Below are 18624 nucleotides of genomic sequence, written 5' to 3' on the forward strand. Positions count from 1 at the left end.
ACTGGGGCCAAGCTTCCTGCCATCCAGGACTTATATACTAGGCGGTGTCAGAGGAAAGCCCAAAAAACTGTCAAAGACTCTAGGCACCCAAGTCATGGACTGTTCTCTCTGGTACCGCACTTGCAAGCAGTACCGGAGTGCCAAGTCTAGGACCAAAAGATCCTTAACGTCCAACAGACACGTGACAAGGTTCATCCGTCTACAAGAGCAACACATGCAAAACGACTATGCTAAACTTGCCACGGTTTTGAAAATAGAATTCAGTGGTTCTGTGACTCGCAAACACGATAGCTCGTTGGCTAACAATATCAGACAAGCTCGAAATGAACATCCACAAGCCTACTATCACCGGCTTCGTTCAGCTTACTTTGGTATGCTCACTGAAACCGGAATGGGAGATCTATTACCATTTAAACAACTGCTCATATCAAACATGTCTCCCAACTTCATTAACTACTTGGGCCCTACTGCTCACGTTGGGTGGCCAATCTCGACGCTCCGTGAACTTGCAAGCACCGCTTTTGAGGCATCAAAAGCAAGCCGGGCTAAGAGCCCGGACACCTCGACTTTCGAGCTTAGGCGGGAACCATCACTCGAATTGGAAGGTGCTGCATCGGGGACATGTGGGGTAAAATATGACGATCAAAGGGGGTGGCAAGGGCAACAAAGTGCTCAACAATGATCTAAACGCTAACCGAAATTATCTAGAAGCTCTGAATAGAGATGTACTGCATCGTAAGAAATCTGAGAAGGATGACAAGGATAAGTCATCATGACTAGGCGTAAAATCGTTGGAAACCAAGTCCGCTGAAACTCATGCAATTCCAGAGGATGCAAACATTTCCATTACCCCCGCCCCCACTCAAATCCCTGTCCAGGAACCACTCATTCTAGACACAAGCCCGCAGGTTTTGTCTACAGACTTGGATACGGATGTGGAGATGCACAAGATAAGCAGCTTTACAACAGATGATTCCTCTCCCATTCCGATAGAGGACCCACCTGGTCTCGTAGGTGACTTATCTGTCTTGGAAATCGACACAGATTACAAACCGCTCCGTTCTCCCAACCCACTCCATTTTGTTGGGATATGATGAGAAAAACCAACTCGAACAGGCCATACCTGTAGGACTGTTTGACCTGTCACGCTCTGATAGATTTGGGTTCGACAATTTCCCTCATATCCGAAACCTTGCTGGATGAACTAAAAAGGGCAGTGGACAATGCAAAACATTGGTTGAAAACGGAACAATGCGTTATGAATCTTCAATGTTTCACTCAAGCTACCTAGCTCCTATCCAAACTTCGAAAGCATATCACTGATCCACCCCGTGTATGTGACTAGCATCGAAATTGAACAGATGCTGATTGGGATCGATTTAATTGACAGAGCACCCCTGCAACGCAAGGGCGTGTCTCACCCCTGGAGCTTGATCCAGATCGACTGGGTCGGCCCAGTTGCCAGGTCAGCCAGAGGCAACAAGTATCTCCTCACAGTGACTTGCGCATTCAAAAAGTGGGTGGAGTGCCTGCCGGCGACCAATGACACAGCGGAAACCACGGCCGTTCTTTTGCTAAACCATGTTTTCAGTCGTTTCGGCCTGCCAGGGAACCGATGGTTGGTCAACACCCCGTTCGCGTCCGCCACTATGACTTACGAACGCCATGACTCCATCACCCAATTGAACCTCCCCAACCAGACTGTTTTTGTTAAGGTACCAGAGGGGGCGATTATTCACATAGACAACTTCGCTCTCTATACCAACTTCCCGATGACAGGATAGACACAGAGATTGAAATGCTGGACGCTTTCACTAAATGTTCCCTTGAGTTACCACAAGCCATTCACAACCAAATCCAGTACGAGGGACCCATGACTGTTGATCTTAGTGTACGGGATGAGGCACTTTTAGCTGACTACAGACCGAAAGATTGGTCTGTCGCCCGCTCTTGGACGATGCCGGACAGTATCCTGACTGTTACCATGATCCTTGGTCTTATTTCCCTTGGCGTGTGCACCTACTACGTACACAGGCGCACACGTGCAATGGAAGACCTAATGAGGTCTTATACTAGGATCACCCGTGGGACAGAAGCGATTGTGAAGTTGGCAATAGATCCTGAAACCCCCTTAGGGGGCCCAGTCCCAGCCTCCTCTCTTGAACTAATTAGGTCAGCCCAGTAATCTGCCCAATGTAAGCTTTGGTCTTCAGGGGCCAAGTTTTTGCAAGTGCCTTAACTACCCACCTGCAAGTAGGATTACCCTAGACATGACATTAGAGACAATGCCATGAGAGAGTTATTTAGCCAAGACCTTGGACATATATATAGTCCAAATGAGATGATTAAGGTGTGGTAGGCACATTTTGTATACTTTTATGTTTTTATTCCATTATTTTTCGTTTAATTTCCTTTGACACTTAGGAAGCAGTAGAGCCCAATGCCGCTCGTTTGGGGAGGAAATGTAATGATGTATTGCCTGAGTGTTGTGCGTTATTAACGTCTGCCAAGTTACTGCCTAGGTCCACTAGCCGGGATAACTGGACGACGGGCCGGAACACAGAGCCGCTGCCGGAACTCCCATGTCCATTCTGGTGGTGGTCCGCGGCTTGCGGAAATCCTACCAGGGTGAACCACCAAGGGGGGGGGGGGGGGGGGGGGACGACTGCTATGATGATCCACAAACCAGGACATCTGATGGTCATTCTTATGGTGGGTTGCAACATCCAGAATCATTCCAAGTTGAACCTACCAGAGGGGGACTGTCATGATTGTCCTGATCAGGTCAGGTTACAGGAGACCACAACCCTACAGATTATCTACAGATTATATCTCTTATCTCTCAACCACAACAGAGGAAGAGAGGTATAGTGGTCTGAAGATGTGGAGGGTTTTATGACCCCTCACGCCCCTGGTAAATCTCAGGCCACAGACAAATTACTTTGTCCTGTTACTATGGAGAACCAGCCTCAGAATATTAAACATGAACTAAAGGGACTTTGGAACAATGGTTTTCATCAGCCACAATGGTGGTCATGACGATAGATGGAATATGAAAATGTATTGTTCTGTTATTAAAGGTTAATAGATAAATAATAAAACATTGTAATGTGAAGGGTTTTCCTAGTATGTGTTTGATGTTTATACATTGTACGTTGTATGGAAAATATCCAAATCAAAGAGAATGTTTTGGGAAAGATTAAATGTTAGTTGTCTAAAATTGGATTTGAGTAAAATCTGGACCTTGCCTCATTAACTTGGTACGCCCAGAGAATTGCCCTAAAGGCAGCTACGCCCACTTCTGACCCAAGGGTATAAAACCTCTGAGTATAGAATTTACAGCAGGACTATGTGACCCCAGCTGCAGCAAGGTCTAAAAAAAAGTTAATGAACCCAGAACGCAACGCAAGTTTGAGGACAAAATAATCATTTTCTACCCAAGCTACGGATGAGTAGCTGTGTCTAATCGGGTGAATTCAAGTCGAACCACCTAGCCTCCATCTCCCATCGAATCGTGGTATCTAAAGGGTTTCATTCCTATGCTGTGAGCTCTGAGCTACAGAGCTGTCTGGCCTCAGAAGACCCCTTCCAGAGAAAAGGGTGAGGGAACAGACTCCTAAGACAAAAGGGACACTGACACCGGGAGGACAAGCAGGGAGGTGCGCAGGAGAAGTGCATCATCGAACAGCGGAACGGTCCACGCAGAGAATCCTCGGAGATCATCCCACGTAATTACATCATTATATTCTGACCCATAAGAGCGGCAGTTTGGGGCAAGGCTAGGGTTAGAATAGCATAGCTGACAAATTCACCCAAATGTATATTTATCTTGTGTACTTTCTTTTTTCTCTCCGTCTTTTGAAATTCCCATTGTAGGTAACACGCGCCATAGTGTGTTGGCCCGTTATACTAAGTTCTAATCAATAGCCTATAATGTGTTTTGTCTATGTGTATCTTTTACCATCATTTTAGCTTTTTAGTAAATAAATATTCAACTAAGATTGGTGTGGTACGAACTCATTGGTGAGACCCGGGTCCGTGCAGATTTACGGGCTATACGACGTTCAGAACGAGATTGTTAGAGGCAACTGGTTAATTAGCGGCTGTTGTAAAATCGATATTCTGATATTCTTTGAGTTAATTTGGGAAATAGAAACAATAAAAACTAGTTTTCCCATGGTTCCCCAGGTTAATGAGTTAATAATTGCTTATTCAGTTAATCACGCAATTAGAAACTTTAATCATTCGACGAACAACAGTCGTCACATTAACTAAAACAACGTCACGACACAGCCCTCATCCTCTTCTTGTGTTCTATGAGTCTTTGAGGATGAACTAATAAGTCATGTCGGCTCACATAATTTATTTGGAACTTAAACAGATTGATGAGTTATTTGCATGGGGTCAAATAGAATCTGTGTTAGCCAACCGCTGGCTCAGTCTTTTTATTTTTTTATTTCACCTTTATTTAACCAGGTAGGCCAGTTGAGAACAAGTTCTCATTTACAACTGCGACCTGGCCAAAATAAAGCAAAGCAGTGCGACAAAAACAACAACACAGAGTTACACATAAACAAACGTAGTCAATAACACAATAGAAAAGACAAATTGAAAAATCTATGTACAGTGTGTGCAAATGTAGAAGAGTAGGGAGGTAGGCAATAAATAGGCCATAGAGGCGAAATAATTAAAATGTAGCATTAATACTGGAGTGATAGATGTGCAAGTGCATCCATCACGCAGTCCCTTGGGTGATGGATGCCCAAAGTTATACCTCTTGGCAGAGAGAGTGGCAACAGGCAATTGATGGGAGGGATATCTCTCTCTCTCACACACACACACACACCCACACACACACACACACACACACACACACACACACACACACACACACACACACACACACACACACGGCAGTCTCCCCTTGATCCAGGCCTCTGGTCTCGAATGGGTATTCCCTGCAGGTCTCCCCTTCAATTAACTGTCTGTGATGGAGACAGCCTCGTTAATTACAGTGTGATGAAGACACAACCATTATGAAACCAGGATGGCGCCGGAAGAGAAGGCTGCTGTTTTAGGGGTTCCCAACCAATTGTGCTATTGTGTGTGTTTTTTTGCATTATTTGTAACTTATTTTGTACATAATGTTTCTGCCACCATCTCTTATGACCGAAAAGAGCTTCTGGATATCAGGACAGCGATTACTCACCTCGTACTGGACAAAAAAAAAATGATTTAACGAGTCAGATGCGAAGGATTTACTTCAGAAACGCGACAAGGCCCAAATCCCCGTCATTCACATGAATTAGAGACAGTGCCTTGTAAGGATCCGAAGGCAAGTGAGTAATATTAGCCAACGTGCAATCATTGGACAACAAAATGTATGAGCTCCGATCAAGACTATTCTACCAAAGGGACATTAAAAACTGTAATATCTTATGTTTAACCGAGTCATGGCTGAATGACGACATGAATAACATATAGCTGGCTGGGTTTTCGGTCCATTGGCAGGATAGAACAGCTGCCTCCGGTAAGACAAGGTATGGCGGTCTGTGTCTATTTGTAAATAACAACTGGTGCACTATATCTAATTTTAAGGAAGTCTTGAGGTTTTGCTTGCCTGATGTAGAGTATCTCATGATAAGCTGTAGACCACACTATTTACCAAGAGAGTTTTCTTCTATATTTCTCGTAGCTGTCTATTTACCACCACATGATAATGGCGTCAGAGGTGAGGGCTGTCGTCTTATCGGCTCTTAACCAACCACGCTATTTTGTTTGTTTTTTCGCGTTGTTTGTAACTTGCTTTGTAAAATATGTTGCTGCTACCGTCTCTTATGACTGAAAAGAGCATCTGGACATCAGAACTGGGATTACTCACCTCAAATTGGATGAGGAGTTCTTCTTCAATGAGTCGAACGCGAGGGATATACTACAGACACCTGACCAGGCCCAAATCCCTGTGATTTGCTGGAAAATGAAACATAGATTTCGCGGAAAGAGATCAGGATGCCTTATGAGGATCAGGAGATGAGTGGCTAATCTAATTTTGTCTTCTATTCTGATAGCTAATGTTCAATCGCTGGAAAATAAATGGGACGAACTGAAAGCACGAATATCTTACCAACGGGACATTAAAAATGGTAATATCTTATGTTTCACAGAGTCGTGGCTGAATGACGTTAAGAACATACAGCTGGCGGGTTATACAATCTACCAGCAAGACAGAACATCAGCCTCTGGTAAGACATGGGATGGGGGCCTATGCATATTTGTAAACAATAGCTGGTGCACGATATCTAAGGAAGTCTCAACATTTTGCTTGCCTGATGTAGAGTATCTCATGATAAGCTGTAGACCACACTATCTACGTAGTGCAACGATTCTCCTCTTCTTCTGACGAGAAGTAAGAGAGGTCGGACCAATGTGCAGCTTGGTAAGTGTCAATTTTAGTTTATTAAACTGAACACTAAAGAATAAAAAATAACAAAGTGAATGAACAAACGAAAACCGAAACAGTAATGAAATGTGAAACAAACATTACAACAGGAAACAATCACCCACAACTCAAAAGTGAAACCAGGCTTCCTAAGTATGGTTCTCAATCAGAGGCAACTGTCATTCGTTGTCCCTGATTGGGGGCCCCTCAGGGGTGCGTACTCAGTCCCCTCCTGTACTCCCGGTTCACTCATGATTGCATGGCCAAGTACAACTCCAACACCATCATTAAGTTTGACTTGTGGTGTGTGGCTTTGTTCACTGTACATCTGTGAATTCCTTTAAGAGACAAATAACTTTAACTTCAGCTTGAAACCAAAAGTACTCCCTATTCTCTCTGTCTCTCTCTTACACACATAATGGTTCTATGACTCGTTACAGCATAGCTAATCAAATCAAATCAAATTGTATTTGTCACATATACATGGTTAGCAGATGTTAATGCGAGTGTAGCGAAATGCTTGTGCTTCTAGTTCCGACAATGCAGTAATAACCAACGAGTAATCTAACTAACAATTCTAAAACTACTACCTTATACACACAAGTGTAAAGGGATAAAGAATATGTACATAAAGATATATGAATGAGTGATGGTACAGAGCGGCATAGGCAAGATGCAGTAGATGGTATCGAGTACAGTATATACACATTTATTTATTTCATTTATTTCACCTTTATTTAACCAGGTAGGCAAGTTGAGAACAAGTTCTCATTTACAATTGCGACCTGGACAAGATAAAGCAAAGCAGTTCGACACATACAATGACACAGAGTTACACATGGAGTAAAACAAACATACAGTCAATAATACAGTATAAACAAGTCTATATACAATGTGAGCAAATGAGGTGAGATAAGGGAGGTAAAGGCAAAAAGGCCATGGTGGCAAAGTAGATACAATATAGCAAGTAAAACACTGGAATGGTAGATTTGCAATGGGAGAATGTGCAAAGTAGAAATAAAAATAATGGGGGTGCAAAGGAGCAAAATAAATAAATAAATTAAATACAGTAGGGAAAGAGGTAGTTGTTTGGGCTAAATTATAGGTGGGCTATGTACAGGTGCAGTAATCTGTGAGCTGCTCTGACAGTTGGTGCTTAAAGCTAGTGAGGGTGATAAGTGTTTCCAGTTTCAGAGATTTTTGTAGTTCGTTCCAGTCATTGGCAGCAGAGAACTGGAAGGAGAGGCGGCCAAAGAAAGAATTGGTTTTGGGGGTGACTAGAGAGATATACCTGCTGGAGCGTGTGCTACAGGTGGGAGATGCAATGGTGACCAGTGAGCTGAGATAAGGGGGGACTTTACCTAGCAGGGTCTTGTAGATGACATGGAGCCAGTGGGTTTGGCGACGAGTATGAAGCGAGGGCCAGCCAACGAGAGCGTACAGGTCGCAATGGTGGGTAGTATATGGGGCTTTGGTGACAAAACGGATTGCACTGTGATAGACTGTATCCAATTTGTTGAGTAGGGTATTGGAGGCTATTTTGTAAATGACATCGCCAATGTCGAGGATTGGTAGGATGGTCAGTTTTACAAGGGTATGTTTGGCAGCATGAGTGAAGGATGCTTTGTTGCGAAATAGGAAGCCAATTCTAGATTTAACTTTGGATTGGAGATGTTTGATATGGGTCTGGAAGGAGAGTTTACAGTCTAACCAGACACCTAAGTATTTGTAGTTGTCCACGTATTCTAAGTCGGAGCCGTCCAGAGTAGTAATGTTGGACAGGCGGGTAGGTACAGGTAGCGATCGGTTGAAGAGCATGCATTTAGTTTTACTTGTATTTAAGAGCAATTGGAGGCCACGGAAGGAGAGTTGTATGGCATTGAAGCTTGCCTGGAGGATTGTTAACACAGTGTCCAAAGAAGGGCCAGAAGTATACAGAATGGTGTCGTCTGCGTAGAGGTGGATCAGAGACTCACCAGCAGCAAGAGCGACCTCATTGATGTATACAGAGAAGAGAGTCGGTCCAATAATTGAACCCTGTGGCACCCCCATAGAGACTGCCAGAGGTCCGGACAGCAGACCCTCCGATTTGACACACTGAACTCTATCAGAGAAGTAGTTGGTGAACCAGGCGAGGCAATCATTTGAGAAACCAAGGCTGTCGAGTCTGCCGATGAGGATGTGGTGATTGACAGAGTCGAAAGCCTTGGCCAGATCAATGAATACGTGAGATGAGTATGTAAACAAAGTGGCATAGTTCAAAGTGGCTAGTGATACATGTATTACATAAGATGCAGTAGATGATATAGAGTACAGTATATACGTAGACATATGAGATGAATAATGTAGGGTATGTAAACATTATATTAAGTAGCATTGTTTAAGTGGCTAGTGATATATTTTACATCAATTCCCATTATTAAAGTGGCTGGAGTTGAGTCAGTGTGTTGGCAGCAGCCACTCAATGTTAGTGGTGGCTGTTTAACAATCTGATGGCCTTGAGATAGAAGCTGTTAGTGTGGCTGGGTAGAGTTATGTAGTGTGCGTGTACTGGGAGGTTTTAATATGTCAGGATACTGTTTAATACGTGCAGGTGGTGTTTTGGTACAGTACAGCCATCGGCCTACAGCACTTTATTACAGACACCCTCCAATGCACATTGCTTTGTGTCTCTCCATGCTAGAGTGACTGTGGATTAGAACACACACTTTCGCTCTCTCCCTCTCTCTTACACAAGCACGCAGGCAGGCAGGCATGCATGTGCGCACACATACACACACACAAACACACACACGCACACACATACACAAACACACACACCTACACACACGCTCAGGAAAAGTGCTTTCCATCTCAATGGCCTCGGGCCAGAGCTGCCCAAGTGAATGTCAGTGTATTTCACTCCCCGATCTCCCAGGACTAAGACTTTGTGTGTGTGTGTGTGTGTGTGTGTGTGTGTGTGTGTGTGTGTGTGTGTGTGTGTGTGTGTGTGTGTGTGTGTGTGTGTGTGTGTGTGTGTGTGTGTGTTTGTGTGTGTGTGTGTGTGTGCGGCATAGTTGATAGGGGGAGGGAGCGTGTGAGAGGGTTGTACAGGGCTGCTGCTATAGCCCCGTACAAAATGTACTCACACCACTGTCCCATAGACCTGCAAGCTATGCTCCACCCACCGTATAACAGACGCCGCACTACCCGCCTATGCACAGCCATGCCAGACCATGCTTTCACCCACCTAGTCACTAGAACACGCTCCCTGGACAGAAACGTCCTAAAACTGCTGTCCGTTAATGGAATAAACTTCCAGAGCACGTTATCGGTGACATCACAGTGGTCTTCAGGCCATCAAATGCCGAGTGCATAGACACCTCCTGACCACACCACCATCCTGAAACATGAACCCACTTACCACTTCCCCCTGACCGCTGAGCTGCAGTAAACCATATGATAGGGCGAATGGATTTGACTTCATATTTGATTTGGCTATTGTTCACAATTCCAACCAATAATTAAAACAAATTCAAATAAAGAGCTGGAGAGAAAGAGGGAGTGTGAATTTCTTCACTACCTTTAGCAATCATGACTGGACATGGCTCAGTCATGTAAATGGTACTGTGTAAACCATTATCATGCAAGAGAGGAAAGAGAGATAAAGTGTGTGTCTATCTCACCTTCTTCTTGGACTTGAAGACATTACAGCGGAAGACGTTATTCTGTCCATCTCTGGCGATGTAGCTGAAGATCTTCAGGTCCTGGGAGTCATGAGATACATAGAAGATCCTACAGGACAGAAACAGAGGAACTAGATAAACAACCAAAAGTTACCCTAGTGCTGAACCCTAACTTAAAATATGTTTGTGTTACTCAACCTCTCACGTAAATCTCCCATTTACATCAATGAAAGACAGTGAGTAATCACAAACTAGCTATCACAGTTTTTACAGAATAACTAGAGTACCAAACAAGTGTAATATAATTGTGTTGAATTGAGACCAGAGGCTACTTACATCATGACATGTACACTATATATACAAAAGTATGTGGACACCCTTTCCAATTAGTGGAACCCTGATTTTTCATCCACACCTGTTGCTGAGCACACAGCCATGCAATCTCCATAGACAAATATTGGCAGTAGAATGGCCTTACTGAAGAGCTCAGTGATTTTCAATGTGGCATCGTCATTGGATGCCACCTTTCCAACAAGTCAGTTAATCAAATGTCTGCCCTGCTAGAGCTGTACCGGTCAACTGTAAGTGCTGTTATTGTGAGGTGGAAATGTCTAGGAGCAACAACGGCTCAGCCGCAAAGTGGTAGGCCACACAAGATCACAGAACAGGACTGCTGAAGCGCATAGCGCGTAAATATTGTCTGTCCTCGGTGGCAACACTCACTACCTCTGAAGTGGTGAATCACGCCTCACCATCTGGCAGTCCGACGGACAAATCTGGGGTTGGCGGATGCCAGGTGTACGCTACCTGCCGCAATGCATTGTGCAAATTGTAAAGTTTGGTGGAGGAGGAATAATGGTCTGAGGCTGTATTCATGGTTCGGTCTAGGCCCCTTAGTTCCAGTGAAGGGAAATCTTAATGCTACAGCATACAATGACATTCTAGACAATTCTGTGTGTCCAACATTGTGGCAACAGTTTGGGGAAGGCCCTTTCCTGTTTCAGCATGACAATGCCCTCATGCACAAAGCATACAGAAATGGTTTGTTGAGATCAGTCTGGAAAAACTTCACTGACCTGCACAGAGCCCTGATCTCAACCTCATCGAACAACATTGGGATGAATGGGAAAGCCGACTGCGAGCCAGGCTTATCGCCCAACATCAGTGCCTGACCTCACTAATGATATTGTGGCTGAATTTAAGCAAGTTCCAACATCTAGTGGAAAGCTTTCCCAGAAGAGTGGCGGATGTTATAGCAGCAATGGGAGGACCAACTCCATATTAATGCCTATGATTTGGGAATGAGATATTCAACGAGATATTCTACTTTTGTAGTCATATACTGTATCTGTCCGATTCAACAACGACAGCCCAGTCAGACAGTCCCGTTCTCTGCTTTTTTCCCTAATTGCTCTTTAAATGATAAACGTCAATGAGTCCGAGGTAGAAAACATCACACACATTATCACATACACGAACACACAAACACCCCTTCTAGACAAATCAGAGGACAGCTCCCGCTGTGAGAGAACCTAAACACAACCTTTCAGAACTGTGTATGTCATGCCAACGGCCTTGCTGATATCCCCTAACTTCTTGGTGGCTCCAGTTTGTTATTTCCCTGCCTGCACTTCACTATGCCTCACCATGCAGACAGTGATATAGGTCCTGGTGTGGTGATTAGCACAGAGAGTGCAACAAAGACCAGGACAGCCAAAGCTATCCGGGATGACTCACACAAACAAACACACACACACACACACACACACACACACACACACACACACACACACACACACACACACACACACACACACACACACAGGCTTGGGCGGTATACCGTATACCGAGGTATTTGGAAAAAGCCATGGGATGTTTTTTTAATATTGTCAATACCGTTGAAACTATGTATATGTAAATGTAAATCATTGTCGCTACTTTATAAGTAAATACCTGCAATCAACTTGTGCAATATGTTAGGAGATAAAGCAGATCTCGTTCTTCATTTCACCTGTTCCATTATATTTCATCATGAAGCTTACCGGTAGTCCCCAATCACATGGTGTTTGATTACAAGCACACAACGAAGAAATAACGGAACCTTGCGAGTCCCTCAGTGTTGTGCAGCACACCCTAGGTGATTTACTGTGGTTCGAGTATGGAATTCACAACTACATTTTTGTTAGCTAGATATCATATAACTATTAAGTTAACTGTCTAAAATGTGCTAAATGCTCTGCAGTTTTGCATTTGGTGTCAGGTGCGTGAATGAGGACCCAAAAGCGAATTAACAAACAGAGTTTCTTTAATGATGAACACACGTGGGCTCAGATGGACAGGTAGATTCCGACAGGACAGGACAAGGTTGCAGCAAACACGATGATAGTCTGGTTCAGGCATGAGACACACAAACAAGAATCCGACAAAGACAGGAGCAGAAACAGAGAGAGATATAGGGACCTAATCAGAGGGAAAAAGGGAACAGGTGGGAAAAGGGGTGAATGAGGTAGTCAGAGAAGACAAGGAACAGCTGGGGGAAAGAGGGACAGAAACGGTAACCTAGTACGACCAGCAGAGGGAGACAGGGTGAAAGGAAAGGACAGAAAGACACAACATGACAATACATGACAGTACCCCCCCACTCACCGAGCGCCTCCTGGCGCACTCGAGGAGGAAACCTGGCGGCAACGGAGGAAATCCTCGATCAGCGCACGGTCCAGCACGTCCCGAGAGGGAACCCAACTCCTCTCCTCAGGACCGTACCCCTCCCAATCTACGAGGTACTGGTGACCACGGCCCCGAGGACGCATGTCCAAAATCCTACGGACCCTGTAGATGGGTGCGCCCTCGACAAGGATGGGGGGGGGGGGGGGGAAGACGAGCGGGGGCGCGAAGAACGGGCTTGATACAGGAGACATGGAAGACCGGGTGGACGCGACGAAGGTATCGCGGAAGAAGAAGTCGAACTGCGACAGGATTAATGACCCGAGAAATACGGAACGGACCAATGAACCGCGGGGTCAACTTGCGAGAAGCCGTCTTAAGGGGAAGGTTCTGAGTGGAGAGCCAAACTCTCTGACCGCGACAATATCTAGGACTCTTAGTTCTACGCTTATTAGCAGCCCTCACAGTCTGCGTCCTATAACGGCAAAGTGCAGACCTGACCCTCTTCCAGGTGCGCTCGCAACGTTGGACAAAAGCCTGAGCGGAGGGGACGCTGGACTCGGCGAACTGAGATGAGAACAGCGGAGGCTGGTACCCGAGGCTACTCTGAAAAGGAGATAGCCCGGTCGCAGACGAAGGAAGCGAGTTGTGGGCGTATTCTGCCCAGGGGAGCTGTTCTGACCAAGACGCAGGGTTGCGAAAAGAAAGACTGCGTAAGATGCGACCAATAGTCTGATTGGCCCGTTCTGCTTGACCGTTAGACTGGGGGTGAAAGCCGGAAGAGAGACTGACGGAAGCCCCAATCAAACGGCAAAACTCCCTCCAAAATTGAGACGTGAATTGCGGACCTCTGTCCGAAACGACGTCTGACGGAAGGCCATGAATTCTGAAAACATTCTCGATGATGATTTGTGCCGTCTCTTTAGCAGAAGGAAGCTTAGCAAGGGGAATGAAATGAGCCGCCTTAGAGAACCTATCGACAACCGTAAGAATAACAGTCTTCCCCGCTGACGAAGGCAGTCCGGTGACAAAATCTAAGGCGATGTGAGACCACGGTCGAGAGGGAATGGGAAGCGGCCTGAGACGGCCGGCAGGAGGGGAGTTACCGGACTTAGTCTGCGCGCAGACCGAACAAGCAGCCACGAAACGACGCGTGTCATGCTCCCGGGTGGGCCACCAAAAACGCTGGCGAATGGAAGCAAGCGTACCCCGAACGCCAGGGTGGCCGGCTAACTTGGCAGAGTGAGCCCACTGAAGAACGGCCAGACGAGTAGGAACGGGAACGAAAAGAAGGTTCCTAGGACAAGCGCGCGGCGACGGAGTGTGAGTGAGCGCTTGCTTTACCTGCCTCTCAATTCCCCAGACAGTCAACCCGACAACACGCCCCTCAGGGAGAATCCCCTCGGGGTCAGTGGAGGCTACTGAAGAACTGAAGAGACGAGATAAAGCATCAGGCTTGGTGTTCTTAGAGCCCGGACGATAAGAAATCACGAACTCGAAACGAGCGAAAAACAGCGCCCAACGCGCCTGACGCGCATTAAGTCGTTTGGCAGAACGGATGTACTCAAGGTTCCTATGGTCAGTCCAAACGACAAAAGGAACGGTCGCCCCCTCCAACCACTGTCGCCATTCGCCTAGGGCTAACCGGATGGCGAGCAGTTCGCGGTTTCCCACATCATAGTTACGTTCCGACGGCGACAGGCGATGAGAAAAATACGCGCATGGGTGGACCTTGTCGTCAGAGAGGGAGCGCTGAGAAAGAATGGCTCCCACGCCCACCTCTGACGCGTCAACCTCGACAACGAACTGTCTAAAAGTCAGGTGTAACAAGGATAGGAGCGGATGTAAAACGATTCTTGAGGAGATCAAAAGCTCCCTGGGCGGAAACGGACCACTTAAAGCACGTCTTGACAGAAGTAAGGGCTGTGAGAGGAGCTCCCACCTGACCGAAATTACGGATGAAACGACGATAGAAGTTCGCGAAGCCGAGAAAGCGCTGCAGCTCGACGCGTGACTTAGGGGCGGGCCAATCAATGACAGCTTGGACCTTAGCGGGATCCATCTTAATGCCTTCAGCGGAAATAACAGAACCGAGAAATGTGACGGAGGAGGCATGAAAAGTGCACTTCTCAGCCTTCACAAAAAGACAATTCTCTAAAAGGCGCTGGAGGACACGTCGAACGTGCTGAACATGAATCTGGAGTGACGGTGAAAAAATCAGGATATCGTCAAGGTAAACGAAAACAAAGATGTTCAGCATGTCTCTCAGGACATCATTGACTAATGCCTGAAAGACAGCTGGAGCGTTAGCGAGGCCGAAAGGAAGAACCCGGTATTCAAAGTGCCCTAACGGAGTGTTAAATGCCGTCTTCCACTCGTCCCCCTCCCTGATGCGCACGAGATGGTAAGCGTTACGAAGGTCCAACTTAGTGAAAAACCTGGCTCCCTGCAGGATCTCGAAGGCTGAAGACATAAGAGGAAGCGGATAACGATTCTTCACTGTTATGTCATTCAGCCCTCGATAATCTATGCAGGGGCGCAGAGACCCGTCCTTCTTCTTGACAAAAAAAAACCCCGCTCCGGCGGGAGAGGAGGAGGGGACTATGGTACCGGCGTCAAGAGCTACAGACAAATAATCCTCGAGAGCCTTACGTTCGGGAGCCGACAGAGAGTATAGTCTACCCCGGGGGGGAGTGGTTCCCGGAAGGAGATCAATACTACAATCATACGACCGGTGTGGAGGAAGAGAGGTGGCCCTGGACCGACTGAACACCGTGCGCAGATCGTGATATTCCTCCGGCACATCTGTCAAATCACCAGGCTCCTCCTGTGAAGAAGAGACAGAGGAAACAGGAGGGATAGCAGACATTAAACATTTCACATGACAAGAGACGTTCCAGGAGAGGATAGAATTACTAGACCAATTAATGGAAGGATTATGACAAACTAGCCAGGGATGGCCCAAAACAACAGGTGTAAAAGGTGAACGAAAAATTAAAAAAGAAATGGTTTCGCTATGATTACCAGAAACAGTGAGGGTTAAAGGTAGCGTCTCACGCTGAATCCTGGGGAGAGGACTACCATCCAGGGCGAACAAGGCCGTGGACTCCCTTAACTGTCTGAGAGGAATGTCATGTTCCCGAGCCCAGGTCTCGTCCATAAAACAGCCCTCCGCCCCAGAGTCTATTAAGGCACTGCAGGAAGCTGACGAACCGGTCCAGCGTAGATGGACCGACAAGGTAGTGCAGGATCTTGAAGGAGAGACAGGAGTAGTAGCGCTCACCAGTAGCCCTCCGCTTACTGATGAGCTCTGGCTTTTACTGGACATGAAGTGACAAAATGACCAGCAGAACCGCAATAGAGACAGAGGCGGTTGGTGATTCTCCGTTCCCTCTCCTTAGTCGAGATGCGGATACCTCCCAGCTGCATAGGCTCAGCTCCCGAGCCGGCAGAGGAAGATGGTAGTGATGCGGAGAGGGGGGCAACGGAGAACGCGAGCTCCTTTCCACGAGCTCGGTGACGAAGATCAACCCGTCGCTCAATGCGAATAGCGAGTTCAATCAAGGAATCCACGCTGGAAGGAACCTCCCGGGAGAGAATCTCATCCTTTACCTCTGCGCGGAGACCCTCCAGAAGACGAGCGAGCAAAGCCGGCTCGTTCCAGCCACTGGAGGCAGCAAGAGTGCGAAACTCAATAGAGTAGTCTGTTATGGATCGATTGCCTTGACATAGGGAAGACAGGGCCCTGGAAGCCTCCTCCCCAAAAACAGATCGATCAAAAACCCGTATCATCTCCTCCTTAAAGTCCTGATACTGGTTAGTACACTCAGCCCTTGCCTCCCAGATTGCCGTGCCCCACTCACGAGCCCGTCCAGTAAGGAGAGATATGACGTAGGCGACACGAGCAGTGCTCCTGGCGTAAGTGTTGGGCTGGAGAGAAAACACAATATCACACTGGGTGAGGAACGAGCGGCATTCAGTGGGCTCCCCAGAGTAACACGGCGGGTTATTGATTCTGGGCTCCGGAGATTCGAAAGCCCTGGAAGTGGCCGGTGGATCGAGGCGGAGATGGTGAACCTGTTCTGTGAGGTTGGAGACTTGGGTGGCCAGGGTCTCAACGGCATGTCGAGCAGCAGACAATTCCTGCTCGTGTCTGCCTAGCATCGCTCCCTGGATCTCGACGGCTGAGTGGAGAGGATCCGAAGTCGCTGGGTCCATTCTTGGTCGGATTCTTCTGTCAGGTGCGTGAATGAGGACCCAAAAGCGAATTAACAAACAGAGTTTCTTTAATGATGAACACACGTGGGCTCAGATGGACAGGTAGATTCCGACAGGACAGGACAAGGTTGCAGCAAACACGATGATAGTCTGGTTCAGGCATGAGACACACAAACAAGAATCCGACAAAGACAGGAGCAGAAACAGAGAGAGATATAGGGACCTAATCAGAGGGAAAAAGGGAACAGGTGGGAAAAGGGGTGAATGAGGTAGTCAGAGAAGACAAGGAACAGCTGGGGGAAAGAGGGACAGAAACGGTAACCTAGTACGACCAGCAGAGGGAGACAGGGTGAAAGGAAAGGACAGAAAGACACAACATGACAATACATGACATTTGGTTTGCTTGGTAACTTAATAGATTTCTGGCGGGTTAGCTTCTTGCAAAATCAAGCTTCTCTTGGTAACAGCAGAGAATCCCCTCCTGGATCAAGAGCCTTTCTGTCCAATTTATATATTGTGTGTGCAGCAAACTATGAGTAGTATTTTTTTGTTACTTGTATAACTTTATAAGCTGGGATGTCTGTTCTGCAAAACAAATAGCACCCCTTGTGCTCAGTGCCGGTATCACTGAATATACTGGGATGGCACAGGGTCGATATGGTATGACAATCTGGATGCACGCACACACACACACACACACACACACACACACACACACACACACACACACACACACACACACACACACAGACACACCACTTTTAATAGCGGAGCAGGTTGATATGGTGATATAATGTCATAGTAATTTAGTGATGTGCCTTTGTTTACCCTTTGTTTATATCTGCTATGAAATATACTGCAGATAAACCAGCTGCTAAGAGGCTCTGAAGGCCACAGTACTCTCTCATCACACACACACACACACACACACACACACACACGCTCTGAGAGATACAGTAACTTATAGTAACCAAATTGTATCAATATTTTCCCCTCTATCCTGCCAGATAGAGCTGTATGTGTGTTTGTGTGTGTCCAGACAGATTCGACTGTAATTAGCGCAGACAGCAGAGGAAAGATGGCAGCCAACATGGAGCATATCAGCATCATGATCTCTTAGCATTCATTACAGGATATGACTATAACCACAGACAGACAACACTGTGAGGCCATCACAATATCTTACAGACAGGATATTACAACTTGTTTTAACCTGTTCTTATCCTCTGGAAAAGCATAAAATCAAATCATAAAAGATTCAGATGAACTTTTACTACATAGTTGGTTACAATATCTAAAGTATAGAAGAACATCATGAAAGATGGATGTGAACTAAAGTTAAAAATGGTTGTTTTGGTCTCTTTTAGTCCCCTGTCAAGATAACATGTGAATGTAAATACGTTTCACATCTGGTGATGGGGTCCGAGTCAGCCCACAGTCTGACTCCATACGCTGGCAGTGGAGCATAAACTACTGTAGTGCTCTTACTTTAAAACACCTAAGAATATCTGTTTTTAAACTTATGCTCTTAGTGCAGAATGGCTATGAATATCTGCTTGTTTTTGTTTGTCTGCGCATGATTTGTGCTATGAATATCTGTTCTTAAGGCCTGCTTTGTTTTGATCACTCTGACCTGTA

At 46.2% G+C, this 18624-nt stretch overlaps 1 protein-coding gene across 2 annotated transcripts in view; it reads right to left on the minus strand.

Moving 5' to 3' along the window:
* Positions 1-18624, minus strand: part of LOC110521692 (carboxyl-terminal PDZ ligand of neuronal nitric oxide synthase protein) — a 235352-nt gene that overhangs the window by 78605 nt on the left and 138123 nt on the right. For both annotated transcript variants that reach the window (XM_090231870.1, XM_021599469.3), the window contains exon 5: positions 10105-10213. In XM_090231870.1, coding sequence (XP_090087996.1) covers positions 10105-10213 — 109 coding nt within the window. The remainder of the gene's footprint in view (positions 1-10104; positions 10214-18624) is intronic.

This window comes from Oncorhynchus mykiss, chromosome 4 (genome assembly GCF_057628025.1).
Source record: "Oncorhynchus mykiss isolate SJ-2025 chromosome 4, ASM5762802v1, whole genome shotgun sequence".
In the NCBI taxonomy this organism is placed as follows: Eukaryota; Metazoa; Chordata; class Actinopteri; order Salmoniformes; family Salmonidae; genus Oncorhynchus; species Oncorhynchus mykiss.